The sequence below is a fragment of the Physella acuta genome, unplaced genomic scaffold (genome assembly GCF_028476545.2).
Source record: "Physella acuta isolate Inbredline_101_S28 unplaced genomic scaffold, ASM2847654v3 ptg000656l, whole genome shotgun sequence".
NCBI lineage: Eukaryota > Metazoa > Mollusca > Gastropoda > Physidae > Physella > Physella acuta.
The window spans coordinates 12,501-35,000 of record NW_026732175.1 but is presented as its reverse complement, the minus strand read 5'-3'; the positions used below and the strand labels follow the sequence as shown (position 1 = coordinate 35,000).

Here is a 22,500-nt window from a genome sequence, read left to right as displayed (position 1 = left end):
ATATATATATATATATATATATATATATATATATATATATATATATACATACATATACATACATATATAAATATGTATGTATATATATATATATATATATATATATATATATATATATATATATATATATATATATATATATATATATATATATATAAATATAAATATATATATATATATATATATATATATATATATATATATATATATATATATATATATATATATATATATATATATATATATGCATTATATATTTAAATCTTTTAAATGTACCAACTTGGGAACAGAACAAAACTAAACACAACAGTACGTTCTGTGTATAAAATAAATTAAAAGGCAGTATTTAAAATATCCGTGTTTTACCTTCCATATCAATTTTATCAATTCATGCATTTTTTTTTTCAGCTCTTTAAATTTAAAAAAATTCACAATAGAGTTTCATTACTTAAACCATTGCGCACCTATTGAACGTGATGATACGTGTATAATGTTGTGGAATAGTTGATCAAAAATTATCATTAGTAAACAGTACATTCAGTGAATAAAATAAATAAAAGATATCCTTTTATCAATCCATGCTAATAATAATATTCCAACAATATTGCCCCCTTGCACGTCAGCGGAATTTGCATTTACATTTTTTTTTTACTGTTAGTTGAATTTCTTTTTAAATTACCTTCCATGGTAAATAATTTGATTAATTAGTTTTTTGATCCTACTGTTATTAAAATGTATCCAATTTTTCTAGGAATATAAGCAATAAAATTATTTGACATTCATCCATTTAATATGTTTTAGCAATATGCAGGTATTTAATATTTTCTTCACGTTTGCGAAATAGCAGAAACTGTGGCAGCTATAAAATTAATTTAAGTTGTTATATAAAAAAACCCTACCTTAAAGGTTTCGGACTGACACACTATGTGTGTGAGTATATATAATTATGTATATATATATATATATATATATATATATATATATATATATATATATATATATATATATATATATATATATATATATATATATATATATATATATATATATATTATACATTATATTATTTACTATAATACTTTTTAAATGTTTATTGTATAGGTAACCCACTGGCACAGTCCACATTTTCATGCTTATTTTCCAACGGGTAATTCATACCCAGCAATTTTGGGAGATATGTTGTCAGATGCAATTGGATGCATTGGATTCTCTTGGGTTAGTGGACTCACTTGTTGTGTCTAAATATCAGTAAACGGTTTACTTAAATTGAGTAGTAGTGAATACATTAGACAGAAATAGTTCACTCTTTCAACTTTCGGTTCAGAAAATTCCTTTTCCATGAGTAATGGATGGACCTCACACTATATATAGGCTACAAATTTTATGGGCCTAATAGATTACTATCAAATTAAAAAACTGCAGTAATGGTGCTTAGTTTAGTAGTTTTTTAAATTATTTTTTTACACTATATCTACATCTTTAAAAAAAAATTAAATAATCACTTGCCTTTTTTTTCACTTATGATGAAGGTGAGTTTTTCTTTTACTGACCTTTTGCTTTTTTCCCCATAAAATGTGAGTTGAAATCATCCGTCAGATAACTGTATTAAAATTGTAGTTTTATCTATTTAGTTCTATTGTAGTCCTTTTTGTAATATTATTATATCAAGTTATATTTACCAATCAAAGGAGTCTCTTTCTCTCAATCTACAAATTTTTTCACCTCTTCCCAATTTCTGTAAATTATTTCAAAAGTTTTTCTTTAAAATATATTTTGCTAGTATGATTTTTTAAAAATAATCATATATGACTAAAAATAAACTGGGAGTGATCTCCCCTAAACTTTCTCAAATATTCTTATATAAAACAACAGGGGATGAGAACTCGGGCTATAGACATGATTTTTAATCCATTTTAAATACTTAAAGTTTTAAAAATAGAATAAAATCTCGTAGACAAAAGATTGCACACCAAGTGAACGCCAAATAAAAAAGTGCATAATAGTGCGCAATATTATTAGTACTTTAAAAATTTACATTAGTTTTTTGAGAAATCGGAAGTAGCGTAATTTAGTACTTCCGGACAACGGAAATTACTCAAAATTTGACAGAAGGTAGAGAATTAGATCTTATACTTACATGTGAAATTTCATTTATCTATCTGAAATAGTACTCAAGTTATAGGCTTTTGAAAAATTCAAAGTAGAAAAAGTACCACTAACGGTTATCGGAAATCGCTCAAAAGTTGATACGGATCTACAATTTTGATAAAATGCTTATATATGAAATTTCATCAACCTAGCTGTAACGGTACTCAAGTTATCATGTTTCCACGCGGACAGACAGACACACACAGACACACAGACATACGGACAGAATTGCAAAGCCCAGTTTTTCAGACTGGATTACGTATAAAACCTCTTAATTTTGATAAATCTGGATTGATAATTTTTGCCCGATTAAAATAAGTCCTCTATACTTCGGATGTGATGAAGGACTGAGGTGTAATACGGTGTTAAAATTTCAAGTGATTTTTGTGCACGATTACAATACTTTCTCTATACTTCGTATATACGAGAAAGTAAAAACATGAAGGCAATCTTTAACATATTATTAGGGGCCCAGGACCCTCATGGACAAGCACAAACAGTCGGCATATAAAAGGTCGACATACCATAAGACAAAAAGTCCAAAAGGCAAACAGACTTACAAACAATAAGGCACACAAAGATAAAATCCTAAAATATACTATATGACATAGCCAACTCAGTAAGGTGTGACAATTATTAAAGAATAAAATCAAAGGCTGTTGTCGTCACCGCCCAGTGCAACATGGAGGTCATCCAAGAGACAATGTTAGAGATCTTCTTCTTCTTCGTTCTCATTTTTAGTGTTCTAAGGTATCCCCTCCAACACAATTATGTACACATGCCAACTGGCTCTGCGCCATTGAGGTCTTTGACTCTGATTTCAGCCTGCTTTCTCTTTTGGATTTGCTTCCATAGCCTTTGTCCAGCCAAGAACAAACTACAAGGCAGCAGTTGTTTGATTTTAGAATTGTCTCTCCTAGAAGAGTGGCTGTGCCCAGCTAACGAGCCTCATCTACCCGAGGATGTTAGAGTGTCTTAGAAATAAGTGATACATAGATAGGTGCCAATACAACCATATTTACCAACAAATGGAGGTATACTGCTAAAGTAGACGGATCACTGCCAAGAAGAAGAAAAAGATAGTGTGCAACTTGTATTTTGTGGTTGCAGTGTTCTAAAGTCCTATAAAAAGGATATATGTATTTTAGAAAATGACTGCGCGACAGTTTAAAACTACTGCGTGGAAACTCAACCGTTCAGCTTAGAGTGAACATTGGAATAGACTGTATGATAAATATAAAAATTGGAGTTAATGTTTTATCAAATTAATTAGAATAATGTTTATCCAGCTTCTTGAATCTTAGCCTTTTGGATGTCAGCCCTGTGGAAGTCTGCCATTTTTAATCAGATCTCTATTGTTAGTTGTACTTTAATATAAAATTCTTGGTGCAATTCTCTCCATTCTTCCCAAAAAAAAACCCAGTTACAATGCAGTAGCTTACAATAGTTCTTGGTGCTTGTCTGGGGATCACTTTCAGTGTAAAAGTCAGTCTTACTTTGAAATGTGTGCATGGTATCAGAATTAAAAAGAAAGGAAAGTTCTCTCCTGTAGAGCTTGTCTATTTCTTCACCACAACAAATGAAGGGATCAGCACTGTGCCTTTATTTTCCCTAATGTGTCAGGTACTCATGAGAGATGTGTGGACTTTGCAGGTTAGCCGTTGAGTAGTCTACCACCCAACAACAATAAAAAAAATCTTCTAAAACCACTTGCCTAACTTATTCAGAGAGTATGATGTTCTCTTCACCAAATGCTACTATGGCAAACATTTTCATACAATTGAAAGAGGTTATTTTGTACTAATTACAAATTACATGCATTAATATAACATATTCCCTGTGTTTTAATGAAAGTGCTGTAACAGTTGCTATTAGATTTATAAGTTTGATGTTTGATTACTTTTTTAAATTCACTAATATTTGCTTTTTAAAAACCTATGGATTTTATCTGTATTCAGGCTTCAAGTCCTGCATGCACTGAGCTGGAAATTTCTATGATGGATTGGCTTGCTAAAATGCTGAATTTACCAAAACAATTTCTCTTTAGTGAAGAGGGAAATGGTGGTGGTATAATTCAAGTAAGATTTTACTCAAATTTATTTGAATAGGACATTCTGTAAAAATTGTGTGTGTATAAATAAAAATATGAAACCAATATATTTCAATAATTCTCTACATTTCATTCTACTAATATTTTAAAAATATATTTAGGGAACAGCTAGTGAAGCTACATTAGTTGCCCTGCTGTCTGCAAGAACTACAATGATAAACAAACTCAAGATAGAAAACCCAAACCTAACACAAGGACAAATACTTGATAAGCTAATTGCATATACATCTGATGAGGTAGATTATTAAATAGAGTAAATAAATTTATGTCACTGAAAATAAATAATCCTAGGGAGATCAATATTGAGATGGATAGGGATAAATATTTTTATATATGGGGGGGAGGGGGTTAAGGGAGGGTAATTGATAATGTACTGCTCTCTTTATATATATATGTATGTATGTTTGTGTATATATGTGTGTGTACAAATATATATTTACATACACACATAAATAATTTGTTACATACACACATAAATAATTTGTTACCCTTTTGGAACTGGTGATCCACCGGGCAAATAAAAAAACGGTTCTAAGACCCCTATGAGGAGAAAATGGTTGGGACTATGCCCAGCTGCTTTTATTTGCTATTAAGTGAATCAATCCATAAAAGCTGGTTGAAGTCAATACATACATACATATATATATATATATATATATATATATATATATATATATATATATATATATATATATGGTTGCCAGAAAAATGTGTTTTGGAAAACTGTGCAATACGCTTTAATTTTATCTTATTTTATTAAAAAGTGGTTTATTATTCTACAATGTACATTCTTTTTTTAATGTCTATAAAGCTCAAATTAAGAAAACAAAAATACACTTTGCGAAGTTTTCCATCATCTTTTCTTTCTGTCTATCTGTCTATATATATATGTATATATATATATATATATACATATATATATACATACATATATACATATATATATATACATATACATATATACATATATATATACATATACATATATACATATATATATACATACATATATATATACATACATATATATATATACATATATATATATACATACATATATATATATACATATATATATATATATATACATATATATATACATACATATGTATATATATGTATATATGTATGTATATATATATATATATATATATATATATATATATATATATATATATATATATATATATATATATATATATATATATATATATATGTATGTATGTATGTATATATATATATATATATATATATATATATATATATATATATATATATATATATATATATATATATATATATATATATACACATATATATATACACATATATATATATACACATATATATATATCAATTTTGCAAGACATCCTTGATTGTAGTCTAGCTATGAGTTTTGTGTAGGCCAATATACAATACAATACTTTTTATAGGCCAAGTTTTCAGGAAAAAGCATTTACTTAATATTTTTTCAATTGTACTCTCACAATTTAATCTTGCCAGTCCCATTCGTCTGTTGAAAGAGCAGCACTCATTGGCATGGTGCAGATACGAGCATTGCCTTCAGATGAAAATGGTTCCCTAAGGGGCACAGTGCTGGAACGCTCCATTCAGCAGGACAAAGAAAAGGGGCTAATACCATTTTTTGTAAGAGTTGTCAGATTGTTTAGTTTTGTTCCATCCTACCACTGGGTTTTCACTTACGACATGTATACTATACATTTCTGGAACACAAAGCCCACCAAAAGTTATTTTTATCTGGAACAATTTATCCTCAGAGCATGTATACTTTAGCGTTCACACTTACAGAATATGTTATATAGAACATTTTATAAAACAAGCATGACCTTTGACCCGGAGCGTCTGCTATATAGGCCCAGATAATTAAAATAAAGAGTAATCAGAGTAAAAAAAAAACGTAGATAGTGGGCACGCAGCTTTATTTTTTTAAAAAGGAAAATGGTGTAGCCACGGGGCTTGCAATTCAACAATAAATTGTCTAAACATTAGAGAACATGCAAGATTTTATAAATTTTATTGGAGTGCCAGCAACTGGAGCTAGACAGGTTTTTTTAATATGATGCTATGTATAATACCACGAGTCGTAGACATTACCCACATGTTATTACCCCTCCCTCCCATCCCGCAGTACAATCACCACTTCCCACCCCAACCCCATGGTCGCCATTTCCCCAGCTTCTTTGCTTGTCTATATCCTGAATGAACAGGGCTAAATATTTGTTTGCTGAAAGGCCCGATTTCTTCAAAAACTTGCATCTGCCAAGTTCATTAAACTTATTGAGATCGCGTTATAACTAGTCTATTATTAAGAAAAAAAGAGGATCTAGTTTTTAGAGTAGGGCCTATGACACTCATTCCCCTCTCCCCTCCCCTAGTCTCTTTATGTTAACTAAGTCCCATTTTAAACCTAAATAATTAGCCTATGACTTTTTTATCTGCCTGTTTTTATAGTCAGTTGATTGTGTGATCCCACGAGCACATATTCTGGTGGGCCTATAGATTTATTCATGTCAGACTGAAACTGAAAATATGTTTATACACTTCAAACAAAATATTAGTCAAGGAAAAATTGGAGATACATTTGGTTAAATTATATTTTTTAATTAAAACATTTTTATATTAATCTTTAAATAAATTATAGGCCTAATTATTCTTATATTTGTTTCATGTATAGCATGAGTTCCCAAACTGTGTGTCTTGATTCCCAGGAAAGTCGCTAAGGGCTTTCTTGGGGGAGGGGGCAGCCTGCCAACTGGTAGACTAAACCTAACAAAAAATTCTCCATACAATTAATTTTTTAAAAAGTTTTTAATGGTGTTGAAGTTTCAATAATTTCATATTATATTCATAATCCTTCTACATACTTTTCTAATTTTTTAATTTTATTATTAGTATTTATTCAGATTGAGCTTTTTCATACAAAATTCCATGATTCTGGCAAGCATTTGTTTTCCCTACTGACGATTTTAAAAAATTAACCAAGTATTGAAGTTATCAGATTTTTCTTAGTTTTTTAAAAGAGTCATGCGGAACACACCAAAACAGATAGGGAGTTTTTTGCCTGCATGAGGCTAGATGGAAACAGGAACTTTTTACCAAGCAAACATAGCATTAGTGCAAGAATCAAATGAAGTTGCATTAGAAATTGCCAAGCAAAAAAAAAAACCCTCACACAATAGGAGAAAAATCATCAAACCCTGTATGTTGAAGTTGGTGAAATTAATTCTTGGGGATTCCTATGCAGTAAAGATGCAACAAATATCTCTGACTAATAATATTATTCAACAGCTGACTAATAATATTATTCAACAGCGTATAGCAGACATGTCCGTAAATGGTAAGGAACAAATTTTGGACGAAATATAGCTTTCACCATTGTTTGCTTTTCAAATTGATGAATCAACAGATGTGAGTTTGTGTTCGCAGTTGTTTGTCTTTGTGAAATATATTCATTCAGATGATATCAAAGAATAGATTCTATTCTGTAGTGAACTTGAAACTACTACAAAAAGTGAAGCTATCCTGGAGAAAATAAATACGTTTTTTGAAAAAGGGGGAGATTAAAATGGGAAAACTGCTTTGGGGTTTGTACGGATAGTGCATCATCTATGCTTGGGTCAAAATTGGGCTTTCAAAAATAGTAATAGATTTAGCTCTACAATCAAAGGGAATCCACCGCATAATTCATAAGCATTCCCTCACCAGCAAGACTCTTCTGACTCCTTTGTTAGAGGCATTTAATTGATAATAAAAGTTAAAAATTACATTAAATCTGCAGCCCTAAACACCCGTTTGTTTAAAGAACTGAGCAAAGACATGATTAAAGATCACATGATTATGCTTTTTTACACTACTGTACCCTGGCTGTCAGAATTCAAGTTGTTCTTGGAAGTGCAAGGGAAATAAAACCTTTTGATATACTTTAACGACAAAGAGTGGTTGGAGAGAGTAGCATACCTAGCAGATACATTCAAACAGAAAAATAGGCTTAACCTGAAGCTTTAGGGAAAAGAAACGAATATTATCTTTTTTCATAATCTCTGGGCATTTCTCTCAAAGCTGCAAAATTGGGGAAGAAAAAAAAATCTTTGCAATATTGCCATGTTTGAGAAACTCTGCAGTGTGGTAGATGAATCTGATTGTGAGATAAATAAAATTTTGAAAGAAAAAATTTCTGGGTATCTCGAAACTCTTGAAAACGAACTGCGGCGTTATTTCCCTGAGTCGAAAGAAGAAACTGCATTGACATGTAAACCATTCTCTGCTTCCCTTTATGTTGCCAGCATTCCCAATGAGTTACAAGATGAATTCTTTGATTTGTTGAATTATTCCGCTGCATGTACCATGTTTAAGGAAAATCTGCTCACACAATTTTGGTGTAGTATGCACCATTCATACCCAAATGTGACAATTGATTGCGTTTTGAGTTTTAGTTCCTTTATGTCTACATTTCTTTGCAAATGTGGATTTTCAACACTTCTGCAATTAAACACTTCTGCATGAGGTTGGCGTTATCAAAAACTCAACCACAAATTTTGAGGCTAGCATGCAATTTCACCCATCGCATTAAAACAGTTATAAAAAATAATTTTAATTTAAATTATACTAGAAAATCTTATTTTGGTGTTTATTGATGTCCTTACTGTTTTAGACTTTTTAATTTTATGGGTGTCATGGATCACTTCTTATAATACGAGCCGACCCGCGTATCATACGCTGCTATTTAGTTGGTTTATTTTCTATTTTTCAGTAATTCATAATTTGTGAATTTGACAGTACTAATGTTGCCACTGAAAATATTTGCTTTAAAACACTACCCCCCCTTTCCCCCAACCCCTCCCCCCCCCCCTGTGAAAGCAGCCTCTCTTAGTTACTTCCTCTAAGTTTAAAATAATTTCAAACTAGATTATCTGCCCCTAATAGATACTAAACCTGGCTATATGATTGTAAACATTTAGAGTGAACCACCGCTCACCAGACCATGTGGGGGGTGGGGTGGAAGTGATAGAGAGGAAGAGAAGGGACTGCAAGGCGCACTTGCAGCTTGTTTTCTAACGTCTCCCAGAAGAGAGTTATATATATAGGTTTAATAATATATACTACTCTGTTTATCTAATATTATTTATTCATATTTTGAAAAATGTTTAAATATTGTTTGGCTTGAGATTTTGATAATGTATGGTAGTTATCCCTATATTATGCATGTTTTAATCTCAGTGCATCGAAAGCTATCATTAATATCTATTTTTTTAAAGGTGTATCTATTGTATTCTATGATTAAAAAATGAGTATTAGTTTTCCAACAATGTTTTTTTACCTACAGCTTTGTTCAACTTTAGGCACAACATCTACCTGCTCATTTGATAACTTGTCTGAGCTTGGACCACTATGTAAGTGCATCATCTTTTACAGCATATATACATTGTAATGGTTACAGATTTGGACAAATAGAAACTGTTCAAACAAAAGGCATTGAAGGCAACGATTTTAAAAAAAAACATCATCTTAGCAATTTTGTTTGCAAAGGTTATCCTAAGAATATATTATTAGGATAATTAGTTTAAAATTAATTAGAACCATCATATAATTTTGCTAATTTGACTAACAGATAATGTGACATCCTACATTAGCTTGTCCTAAAGTTTGCTAATTTAACTGTTAAATTATTCAGTTATCCTACACTTAAAAAAATGTTAAGTGAAATTTATTAAAATTCTTAAGCTGATCACTTTCTCAATGCAGGTGATCAGCATAATATATGGATGCATGTGGATGCAGCATATGCTGGAAGCGCTTTTATATGTCCTGAATTTAGACAACCACTAAATGGAATTGAGGTCTGATATAATGTTGATTTTTTCATAGGAACTTAGCCCTCTAGACGTGTTTGAAAATTAAAATATAGCATTTATCTGAAAAGCTTAGCAATTTTATATTTTTCTGCAATGGTGAGGGGAAAATTAAGTAAGAAATATAAATAAACTTTAGCAGTTTTAATTACCTTTTGTTTAAATTGCAAATTAAAACTAAGGGTGAGCTATTGAATAGAATGTAACTAAGTACAAATACATTTTAAGCACCTTGTAGGCAAAGTTCAGTAAAATGTATTTAGCTAAGCTCTAATTTCACTCATTTTTATTATATTTTTATTTTTTCTATTTAATGCACATAAGAGGTCATGCTTAAACATTGTCACATTCCTAGAGGGAGGGGAGTTTTGAATTTTGTGATAAGGGGTGGGGGGGGGGGGGGTCGTAACACTTTAATACGTAAACACAATTTTTAAGGGATATGTAGACAGGTGTAATGTTAATTTGGGGGGGGGGATGGTTCTGGCTTTTATAACAATAATGACAATGAGTGATAAGAGAGGTGAGCTAAAAAATTTCAAAAGTAAAGCAAAGATGATCCTAGCTTTAAATATTTTAAATAATTTATTTTCATTTTTATTCATAATGCCTATTATCTAAGTGAAAAGCAAGAACTATTTTCAATATTTCAAAAATATAAAATAGCTTTTTTTTTTATAGCTGGGTTTGCTTGCATGAGTTATAGTATTTTTGTTTGCAGCATTCTATGTCCTTTAACTTTAATCCTCACAAATGGTTACGTGTCAACTTTGATTGTTCCGCAATGTGGTAAGTTTTTCAAATTTGAAATATATGTTTACATTAGTTATTTCTAAGGTACATTCAACTTCATTTTATTATTTTCAATTACTCACTTATTAATCTTTTAAAGACATACTATGGTGCTCACCTTTTATATTTTTTAGGGTTAAGGATAGAAATCTTGTGAGTGGAGCATTTGAACTTCATCCTTTGTACCTAAAGCATGAAAACCAGGGAAATTGTATGCCAGACTACAGGGTATTTACATCTTAATTAACATTTCTCTTTTAGCTAAATCGTAATGTTTTCCATGGTGATTGGAAAATTTTGATTGTTGTTTTGAGGGAGTAAAGGTGACTGGAACTTTTTTTAAACTTCTGTTTTGAGGGAGCAAGGGTTCTGTTAGCTGCAGATGTGAATAAAATGTATGTTTGAGCAAGGAAAAGTCAGATTTATACAGATATAAATTGCGTATTTAAATTTTTATCTAATATTAATAATTATCAAAACTTAATTTCTAAATGATATTTATTGGATGATGGTGCCTTTATTTTCCTATGTGTCAGGAACTCATGATAGCTGGGTGGACTTTGGGACACCCTATTATAGACTCAAGTCTGAGATCCAAGCTCAAAACTTTTGGCTGAGATTTAACAGAAATCTTATGGTTGCAAACTCCAATAATCCAGAGTTTGGGCAGATGAGGCAGCAACTCATCTAGGAGAGAAAACTCCAAAATCAAACAGCAGTTGCCTTGCAGATAGATTTTGGCTGGATAAAAGCTATGAAGCTAATCCAGGAAGAAAAGCAGGCTGAAGTTAGAGTCAATGGGCCATAAGGCACATAACATGTTGACACATAATACTTAATTGTGTTGGAGGAAATCCCTTCCAATATTACAATTAAAAATGAAAAAGAAGAACAATAACTTTTTTTGTTGAAATAAATCATTTCATTATGTATTGTGTAGATAGCACATCTTGAATCTCTAAACAATTGGTTTATTGAAATAATAGGAAACTATAGAAATGTTATTTGGCTATCATTTTGCCCCACATTGTAAAGAAAGGGCCAGGGTCACTGTAATAATTATGACTCATCACAAGAGCTATGTAACAATGTGTGCCACTTATTTTTAGAAATGTTCACATTTGATAGGGTACTTTCTTAATAGTTAAATTCATTTATATGTATTCAGCACTGGCAGATCCCATTGGGTAGAAGATTTAGATCTCTCAAGTTGTGGTTTGTTCTTCGAATGTTTGGTGTTAAAGGGTTACAGGAACAGATTAGAAAGGTATTTAAACATTTTTTTTGACTTAATAAGTGTTCACCAATGTTGTGCCAAGTCAAAGAATAATTAGAGAGAGTTTGTAAAATAAATATCTACAAAATAGCTAACATTGTTGGCTTTTTTTGGTACTGTTGACATAGATTTAAAATTTCTTAGATAAATAAACCGGGAGTGATCTCCCCAAAACTTTCTCGAATATTCTTATATAAAATAACAGGGGATGGGAACTCGGGCTATAGACATGATTTTTAATCCATTTTAAATACTTAAAGTTTTTAAAATAGAATAAAATCTCGTAGACAAAAGAATTGCACACCAAGTGAACGCCAAATAAAAAAGTGCATAATAGTGCGCAATATTATTAGTACTTTATAAATTTACATGAGTTTTTTGAGAAATCAAAAATAGCGTAAATTAGTACTTCCGGTCAACGAAAATTACTCAAAATTTGACAGAAGGTAGAGAATTAGATCTTTTACTTACATGTGAAATTTCATTTATCTATCTGAAATAATACTCAAGTTTTAGGCTTTTGAAAAATTGCAAGTAGAAAAAGTACCACTTCCGGTTATGTTAACGAAAATCGCTCAAAAATTGATACGGATCTACGATTTTGATAAAATACTTATATATGAAATTTCATCAACCTAGCTGTAACGTTACTCAAGCTATCGTGTTTACACACACACACACAGACATACGGACAAGATTGCAAAATTATGTTTTTCCGTATCAGTGAGATGTAAAACGTCGAGATTTGTAAAAATCTCGATTTTTTTTTTTTTTTGCACGATTACAAGACTTTCTCTATACTTCGTATATACGAGAAAGTAAAAAAAGAATTAAGACCTTACCTGTATGCACTTGATTTCAATTCTAGGATGTATCACTTGCCCAGCAGTTTAAGTTACTGGTAGAAAGTGATCACAGATTTGAAATAATACGAAAAGTTACACTTGGACTAGTTTGTTTTCGACTTAAAGTAAGTTTTAAGCTTATTTGTATCATGTTACATGCTGTTGTTTATACTTGCACCATGTTGATGCTCCAGGATAACTCAGATTATAGAGAAGAGGGGTGTAGACTGTAGAGTAATTGTGGCAATGTACCTGGTTTGCATTTTTCTGGATTATAGCTTTGTAAGAATATAGGAAATCAATTGATAGAAGGAGGTGGTGTGGTCGAGTCGGTAAAGCTCATGGTTGCTAAACCCGAAAAGTCTCGAGTTCGAACCCTCGGGCAGATGAGGCTCGTTAGCTGGGGACAGCCACTCTTCTTGGAGAGACAACTCCAAAATCAAACAACTGCTGCCTTGTAGCTTATTCTTGGTTGGACAAAGGCTATGGAAGCAAATCCAAAAAGAAAAGCAGGCTGAAATCGGAGTCAGAGTCAATGGCCTCAATGGCGCATAACCAGTTGACATGTATCCTTAATTGTGTTGGAGGTGTGGTCGAGTCTGCAAAAAGCTCATGGTTGATAAATTCAAAAAAGTCTCGAGTTCAAACCCACTGGCAGATAAATCTCGATCCCTTTCAACACAAAAAATTAAGAACGAAGAAAAAGAATTGATAGAAATAAAGAGAATATTGACTATTCCTTTGATAAATGTTTTTTCTAGGGGTCTAATGAGCTGAATGAAATGTTGTTAAAGAAGATAAACAATGATCGCAGAATCCACCTTGTTCCATCAAAGATCAAAGAGACATATTTTCTGCGATTTGCTGTGTGTGCTAGTAGTACTCAGGCCTCAGATGTCAATTATGCATGGTCTGTTATTAAAGAAATATGTGATAATATGTAGCTATAAAAGCACTAACATTTATTGTTAATAAAAATACTTTAAATTCAAATGTAATTTAGGCATTTTGCTTTTTCTTTAAGCAAATTGCATTTCTTCTATAGAGTAGTAATGTTATTATCAGTAATAGTTTTAGTATTAGTCTACTTAAAAATATATTTTGTTGAGAGATTAACATGATTAAATGGACAAAATATGATTGTCAGTCTGTAATGATATTCTTAAAGAATTTCTTTAACATCTAACAATATTTGGATAATTTATTTTGGATTTCTTACAAAGGAATTCATCTATATTTGGCATTTCTCCTCTGTGTGTTATAATTAAAATTTGTTATTATTGTTAAACAATTATTTTTGTTTTAATTTTTTCACAAACACAAAACATTTTTAAAATCTTTTATTTACACAAAAACTCGAGTACTTACTGGTACTCAACACAGAATGAAACATTACATCTTCGTATAATCCCCCTTTAGTTAAACTGAATTTGTTCTAAATACTATTTTCTTTAAAGATAAATGATAAAAATTACTTAAAATGATTCTCTGGACATTAAAAAGAATTATTAGCATTTTAACATGAACATCAATATGATACATTATTTTTAATTAAATTAACTTTAATTACTTCCAACATAAAAGCTAACTAACTTTTAAAATTTTAGGAAGTGGAATATTAAAAGCAAGACATAAACAGCATACAAAAAATACACAAAATAGAACAATCAATAGCTGTTTAGAAAGGTTTAAAATAAATTTTAAATATTTAGAAAAAAAAACCACAGTTTGTATAATAAATGCAACAACTTTGTGTTTTTTTTCTCTAAATTTGACTAGGACAACAAATATATGTAAATCATTATAAAAATCATATGAAATTAAAGTAACAAGTTCAACTGTTACAGATCTTTGGTAAAATAAGTGCAAAATACAATACATTTATATATTTATCAAATGATTTCTGGAAAAAAAAATACACAACACTGAAATAACATATTTACATGAGTAACATAATGAGCCTCAACCTTAAATCAAAATATCTAATTTTATAACCCTGTTGTGATATTATTTCCATTTCTAAAATCTACAGAAACAAATTTAAATATAGTCATAAATGACTAGAATACTTTTAGGTATTGCAGACTTTAAATTTAAAGATGGGATTCATTAAACTAATGATTAATGAGCTAAGAAATCAATCCAACACCTTCAATGTAACAGGATAATTTTTTTACAATGTTATAGTGTTCTGGAGTAGAGGCAAAATTATCTCAAATAAAGACTTCATATTATCAAATTTAAAAAAAAAAAGCAGTTGTCCATGAGAAATAAGTGGTTTGAAATCTGTAATATCTTATGAATTTATACAAATATATTGTTTGTTATCATTTTAAAAAAATAGATCCAAATACAAAGTTCTAAAATAAAATAAGCTTTGAATGCATTAACACTTACTAGTTTTTGTAGCTCATACAACAAGACCAATGACTGATGTTATTGATCACAAGTTTTTTTTACACAAGTCAAGAACTGTTCAGACTGTTCAAATTTTGAATTCTCAGGTGAAAAGTTGTATTTTTAACAAATGTTTTATAATAACATTATCTATATAAATTCTTAGAGGAAGTTATAAACTAAATCTGAATATAATTTAGAATTAGATTTTTTCAAAGATTATTTTAAATTATTTTTAAATTATTTCATAAAACAAAACATTTTTAATATTTGCAAACAAGCATTTATGATAAATCACAACCATATAAGAAACATGTATAACAAAATATAACAGTTTCAGAAAATGTAATTTTTCTGTAATAAATTTTAAAAATCGATAAGTTAACATAATTAACAATGTATAATACAAAAACTGTTTATACTATACTACTGGTAGAATTAAAGTATATCTGAAAATAATTTGGGAACAAAATAAATCAACCTATTCTCAAGAAATCCATATCTGGGTTCAAAATGAAATAAAAATTCAAAGTAATTTGTGTCTACAACTTGTCAACAAGCCACACGTTAAAAAACTCATTGGAAGACCATGACAGCTGACAATGACTTACCATACTGAATCAATGTTAATTATTTACATCCATGTAAATAGACACTGCTAATCTAAAATGTTAATGTTGTATAAACTAAATTTAACATGGAAAAAAAAACTAAAGTAAATTTAAATCTCTACTTAGACATGAAACTGCATTCTTCATTACTGTTACCATGAATCCAAACAGGAAAACCTACTAACTTTCAAAATATTTTTTTTTAATATTATTAAATCAATCATAATATTAAAAAGCATATAAAAGCATTTTACATGTCTAAACTAGCTATAAGCTTTAGCTTTGTCTATAATTTTTTAACAGTAATGCGCAGAACATATGAAGCGGCTATGCTAATGAGACAAAGAAACTTTATATATATATGTAGATTAGACAGGATAGATTAATACATCCATTGGTAGATAGATTTTTTCTTTCTTTCTTTATGGACATCACTGGCTCAGGAGGCGTCTCCCATTGGCCAGGCAGGCCTCAACACCGCAAACTTCAACTAACTTGCTGGGATATTGGTTTGATTGCAGTGTATCAGTCGCTTCTGTTATATTGGTTATCATCAGGGTTATCTTCCACCCCACTGAACACAGGGAAAACTCATATTGAAAGTGTAGTTTGGACCTAAAAAGTTTTAACAAGACCTTCCTTCCTCCCCTTGTACATCGTACTAAGATAGATAGGTCGGTTGGTAGTTAGGTAGATTAAAAAAAGGATTTAAATAAATCTTTCACTGTACCTCGACACTAAACTAATTTAAAGACTTTAATTAAAGAAAAAATCAAGCAATGAAAAACTAGAATTTGAGCAGATGGAAAACTTCAAAATGGGACAAAAGGACCATGAAAACTACTTTTGTAAAAACATACCTATAAATATTGAGAAAAAGTAAGACAAACACATTTTTGCAGATCTATATTAGTTGAATGAAGAATAGCACCTTGCTTCAGTAACTTGAGGTAAATATATATATATCTACAAAATGTTATAACACTGGTGTTTAAAATAATAAAAATGAAAATAATTTTTAAGCTATACGATTTTAAAAATAATAAGATGCTTTTAAATTATATACTCAATCATATTATATATATATATGTATATATATATATATATATATATATATATATATATATATATATATATATATATATTGCGCATTATAAATTTAAGAACTGAATCCTGCAAACTTTTGTTAATCCCTGTTATTTTACAAAATTATGTATTTTGTGAATCAGTGCAATTTATTGCATTGCGATTCCATTTAAAAGTTTGATCTAGAAAATGTTATTACTTAAACAATCATGAACAATTATAATAGTTTATAAATTAAATGCCATGTCTGGCAATAAGTATATCTTTATTTACATTATTTTAATATATACACTTTTGCTAAAATATACAAATGAATGGAATCACTTAGTGTAATTTTATGAGCATGAATCGGCGATGCAAATCAATTCATCAAATATTAAAAAATATTTATAAGTTATTCTAAATGAACATAATAAAAAAAAATTGGGTTATAAAAAAAGTCTATTTTTAATGCAATTCTTTCATATTTAAAAACAATTTGAGATATTGCATTAATTTATGATTTGAGAATTATAAATCAAACTTGGTAAAAAACTACTAAGAGTATTCTTGGTGTAGAAAAGTCTAGACGTAAATTACTTGAATAGTTTAAATAGTTCAAAAGAGAATTTCATACAATAGAATTTAAAATTATGTATTTATACATAATAGAAAAACAGGTTTCTGGATAACGTTTTAAGTTAACCAGATGAAAATAATAAACTTAAAAAATATTTATTTAATAGATTAGCAGTTCATGGAGAAATAAAGAGACCTAAACTTGATCAAAGAAATCATCAATTTTTTTTTAAAACATATATGTATATTATTCTAAGCTATAGTTTAAAAGATGCTTAGCTTATTCAACAAAAATGACGATAGACACGTAGGATTATTAAACACTAAGTATTCTTTGCCACATCATTTATAAATTATCAAATATAGGTTCAATTTTATGGTAATGTAAATGAAAAGCTACAATATTAGTGAGTAAAAATTCATAGAGAAAAATTTAATTTAAATACAACACAAATAACATTTTAAATTAAAATGAATTAAAACATAGTTAATAATATCTGGACAAAATATTTGTTGGAACAGTAATATAAATTTAGTACAACTTACAAGGATTACATTTTGTTTTGTTCATGGATGAAATGTTAAAAAAACTTTTTATAGCAGAATATGAGGTAATAATATAAGGGGTCGATGTTAGTTACATATCTTATTTGTAATTTCATCACATCATATAATATCAAAATTTTACTTCATTTGACTAACACATATTTATATATTTGTTACATAACATAAATACTGAACTTCGTAAATTCATTTTAAATAAAGTATCTTGCTGTAGTTCACAAAATCTGTTTTTCTACTAAAATTATAGCATCACTTTTAAGATCAAGAATCAAAACACAGACTTGAAATTATAAAAGTAGATGTGCTATAAATAGTTAAAAAGAAGTCTAGCTGGTATTAGTCCAGCTTTTACATTTCCTATGGCTGACCACTTTGTTGACTAAGAATTTTAAAAACTTCCCCTTGCAGACCTGCCGATCAACAGGGCAAATGAAGTACGGTTCATTGGTTTCTTGGCATGTCATAAGGTGGGGTCGTGTGGTTAGCACTATACCCAGCGGCATTTACTTTCCCTAATTTAAGTCATATATTCATTAGAGCTGGGTGGACGCAAGGATGTTTTACAGGATAAAGGCCAAGATCTGAACTTGAAACTAGTAATTGAGCACTCTACCCCCAACCATGCCACCCCACAACTTGGAATACATTTTTTTTTTAAAAGGACTTTTGATTTCACTTAATACAAATTCACTCTTTTAAGTGTAATTAGTTGTTTTGAAATTCATTGTTATGAAAATATAAAAAATATATATATGCAAACTAAGCAAATATCAAGAAGAGTTTACAAGCACCAAATAAGACAGCCGTAGCTAAGGAAAAAAATTATTTTTATATCTATCTGTTTATTTATATGAATATAGATGTGTATATATACATATATATTTGAATTTAACAGTATTAGCAAATGGGTACAGTTATTTGACTCAATTCTTCATCTGCTGGATTATAACCCATATTTTTTCTTTGAAGAAACATATGAATTTCCCTGAAAGTTGGCCTCACACTTTCTTGACGATTCCAACACTCACACATTAAATCATAAATCTCTTTAGGACAGTTGATTGGCATTGTTAAAACTGTTTGTAGATTGTCATCACGATAACAATGACCAGCATTCTCGATAACTTGTTCATCTGTCAGGGCTATAAATGGCTGTTCACGTGCAAATGTGAGAATTTCCCAGAGAGTAACAGCAAAGGACCAAACATCACTTTTAGTAGTGAATTTTCCCTGAAAAATAAATAAACCACTCATTTCTTGTATTTAGAATTCAATTATAAAACTACAAATAGAAAAACATTGTGTAGGTTAAAAAAGTATTGAAGTCAGACTTACGAGCAAAATGCTTTCCCAAGCCATCCATCTAATAGGTAAGACTGCTCTCCCTTCAATTCTGTAGTAGTCTGAACTATACAAACTACGGCTCATGCCAAAATCAGATATTTTAATTAGAAAATGATGTCCAACAAGACAGTTTCGTGTTGCCAAGTCCCGATGAACCATATTCAAAGATTCCAAATACTTCATACCAGAAGAAATTTGGGATGCCATGTAAATAAGACAGCCGTAGCTAAGGAAAAAAATTATTTTTATATCTATCTGTTTATTTATATGAATATAGATGTGTATATATATGTATATATACATGTATGTATGTATGCATATATATATATATATATGTATGAATGTGTATATTAAAAGATACACACAAACATATATATAAATACGAGTTTATTCCCTAAAATGATGTCACACCTCAGCTTACAACCCCCCTCAAAATTGCAGTTGAATTTTTCTTAAAACATCGACATTTTTCCAAAATCTTGTCAGAACTCAACATAGAGTATTTTGATCAATTCCTATTACAATTTATTAAAACCATTTTATAAAATGCGAAATGACGGCTAAAACTCGTTTTCTAACATTGCTTTTTTATAATGCAAATAAGTGAGGTCACACCATCTGAACCCCCTCTCTCTCATCACACACTGTCATAAAATTACGGATCCCCCTCCACCTACGAGTGAGACGTCATTTATGGACGACCCCATACATCCTTTATATTCTACCTATGATAATGTGGGGAGATTAGGAATGGCAAAAACTATTAACATCTCATTTAATTTTTGTGCAGTATTACAGCACTTTATCTATTCTCTGTATACAAGAAAGTAAAAATGGAAATTAAATATAAAATTTAAGGGCATAGGGTAAGACAAGAAAAACGTACATAATTTTAGATCAGGACTAATTTTAATTTAATAAAAATGAAATGACATATTAAAACTGGAATATACCTACTTAGTTTGTAATATTACAGAATCATTTTTTGTGCAGATATATTTTTTTTTTAAATTCACTAACATACCTGAGAGTTTTTACATTGGTTGCTTGAGCTATTGGGCTTTCAGGTTCATGATCAATAAGAAATTGATTAAGGTCTCCATATTTCATGTATTCAACAACCATACACAAAGGCTCCTCTCTTGTACAAACACCAAGAACTCTAACAATGTTCAAGTCCTTCAACTGTGACATGATCTTAATCTCTTTATGAAAATCAGCCCTGAATAAAGACATATTTATAAAAACCAAGATATTATAAAGTTGTTAAACTGTAGGCCTAAAACAGCAAGTAAATATTAAATTAAAATGTGTTTTTTAATAAATTAAAATTTTAATTAATTAAAATTAATAAGTTTTTTAATAAATTAAATCTGTATTCACCAAAACAAAGGGCCGTGGTAATGTGCAAAACCCAAAGCACAAAATTGCTAGGCGGTAAAATGCGAGAAGAAAATGAGAGACCTATCTGCAGAATTAACTTCAGTAACATCAGTTTAGTTTTTTCTTAAACCAAGTAAAATGAAAAACGTCTTGGGGTCATTGTGAGTTCACATAAGCCATGCATGTGAGGAAAACCTATGAAAAAGGGGTTTTTCAGAAAAGTTCATAAATGCCATCAAAATCATATATGAAGGGTTCCTTTGCAAAGTTATATGTGGTAGCCATATCACTGACCCATTTATGGTTCAGACTGGAGTTAAACAAGGGTGTGTTCTGTCCCCACTGCTTTTAACTTAGTGATTGATTGGCTGATGACACAAACTATAGACAAAGCGAGAGGCATCCAATGAACACAAACAACTAGCCTAGAAGATCTGGATTTTGCAGACGACTTAAGTCTACTAGCCAGCAGTCAAAAAGATATGAAATAAAAACTAAACAGACTTATTTATTTAGTTGGGCTCAAACTAAACATTTACAAAACCAAAGTTATGAAGCAAATTACATCTAGTCAAAAACCTATGAAAATAAACAACATAAAAGTACATGAAGTAAAATATTTCACATAGTTATGCAGCATAGTCAATTATGAAGGTGACTGCTTCACTGAAATTAAAACATGCATCTCTAAAGACAAGAAACTAGTGTATAATTAATAGTAGTGTATAATTTATTTTCTACTTTTTTTAGTGCATAATTACATAAAAGCTTGTTATTAAAATGTTTTTTATGAATTTTTTTTCAGTATTTTAAATGTTTTAAATTTACAAAAGAGTTGCATGACTGAAAACCATTGCGCACCTAATGAACGTGATGATGCATATCTAACAATGCGAAATAAATTGATGAAACAGCCTACTAATTTGGACACAATTTTAATTAATTCTTAAAACATCAATTAGGCAACCAATTAAGTCTTCATGTCTTGACCCATGTGCCAAGGTTGAAACAAATCTGTCAGTTAGAAGTATCCGAAATTCCGCTCTGGCATTTTGATCTAGACAGACAGACTGATGACAGAGGAAGCAAGTTAAATAAAAGCATATAAAAATAGAAAATTTTGAATGTGTTTTTTCAGGCTGTTTAGAACCAGGTGGTATTCAAAACCCACACAATTGAAAGAAGCTGTTCACTCATCAACAAATTTCAGGTGCAGTAAAGCTAGAACATCAGATTCACTGGATTTGATAAATGTATGTTTATCGCCTGTGGCTACATAAAAACAAAACAAATTTAATTTAGAGTTTCAAAATATATGTCTGTAAATTTTTTGCAGATAGTGCAATTTAGTGATAGATAGTGCAATTTACTCCAACAAGCCTACTAATCTGATGGGGGTAAAATGCAAGACAAAAATGTTACATTACAGCAGTTTTTGAAGCCTTCTTGCATATTACCTCCTCGCAATTTTATGTCTCCCATTTTATCAAGAACAAAAATCAAATCAGTAGCCCTT

The 22,500-nt window shown here is 29.8% G+C and overlaps 2 protein-coding genes across 11 annotated transcripts in view; one reads left to right on the top strand and one right to left on the bottom strand.

The window, feature by feature from the left end:
* LOC131948655 (aromatic-L-amino-acid decarboxylase) overlaps positions 1–14,320 on the top strand; it is a 33,746-nt gene extending 19,426 nt beyond the window's left edge. For 6 of the 9 annotated variants that reach the window (XM_059310281.1, XM_059310280.1, XM_059310279.1 and 3 more), the window contains 11 exons: positions 1,102–1,215; positions 4,107–4,226; positions 4,360–4,494; positions 5,762–5,905; positions 9,603–9,669; positions 10,022–10,116; positions 10,850–10,917; positions 11,055–11,148; positions 12,089–12,187; positions 13,065–13,166; positions 13,803–14,318. In XM_059310281.1, the coding sequence (XP_059166264.1) occupies positions 1,102–1,215; positions 4,107–4,226; positions 4,360–4,494; positions 5,762–5,905; positions 9,603–9,669; positions 10,022–10,116; positions 10,850–10,917; positions 11,055–11,148; positions 12,089–12,187; positions 13,065–13,166; positions 13,803–13,985 (1,221 nt within the window). In that variant the 3' untranslated portion in view covers positions 13,986–14,318. Of the gene's footprint in view, positions 1–1,101; positions 1,216–4,106; positions 4,227–4,359; positions 4,495–5,761; positions 5,906–9,602; positions 9,670–10,021; positions 10,117–10,849; positions 10,918–11,054; positions 11,149–12,088; positions 12,188–13,064; positions 13,167–13,802 lie in introns of all 9 variants that reach the window. The other 3 variants (XM_059310282.1, XM_059310283.1, XM_059310274.1) reach the window with 2 other exon arrangements.
* Positions 14,321–17,159: 2,839 nt separating this feature from the next.
* LOC131948654 (discoidin domain-containing receptor 2) overlaps positions 17,160–22,500 on the bottom strand; it is a 16,215-nt gene continuing 10,874 nt past the window's right edge. For both annotated transcript variants that reach the window (XM_059310273.1, XM_059310272.1), the window contains exons 11-13: positions 20,626–20,823; positions 19,593–19,827; positions 17,160–19,487 (exon numbers count right to left, since the gene is read on the bottom strand). In XM_059310273.1, coding sequence (XP_059166256.1) covers positions 19,155–19,487; positions 19,593–19,827; positions 20,626–20,823 — 766 coding nt within the window. In that variant the 3' untranslated portion in view covers positions 17,160–19,154. The remainder of the gene's footprint in view (positions 19,488–19,592; positions 19,828–20,625; positions 20,824–22,500) is intronic.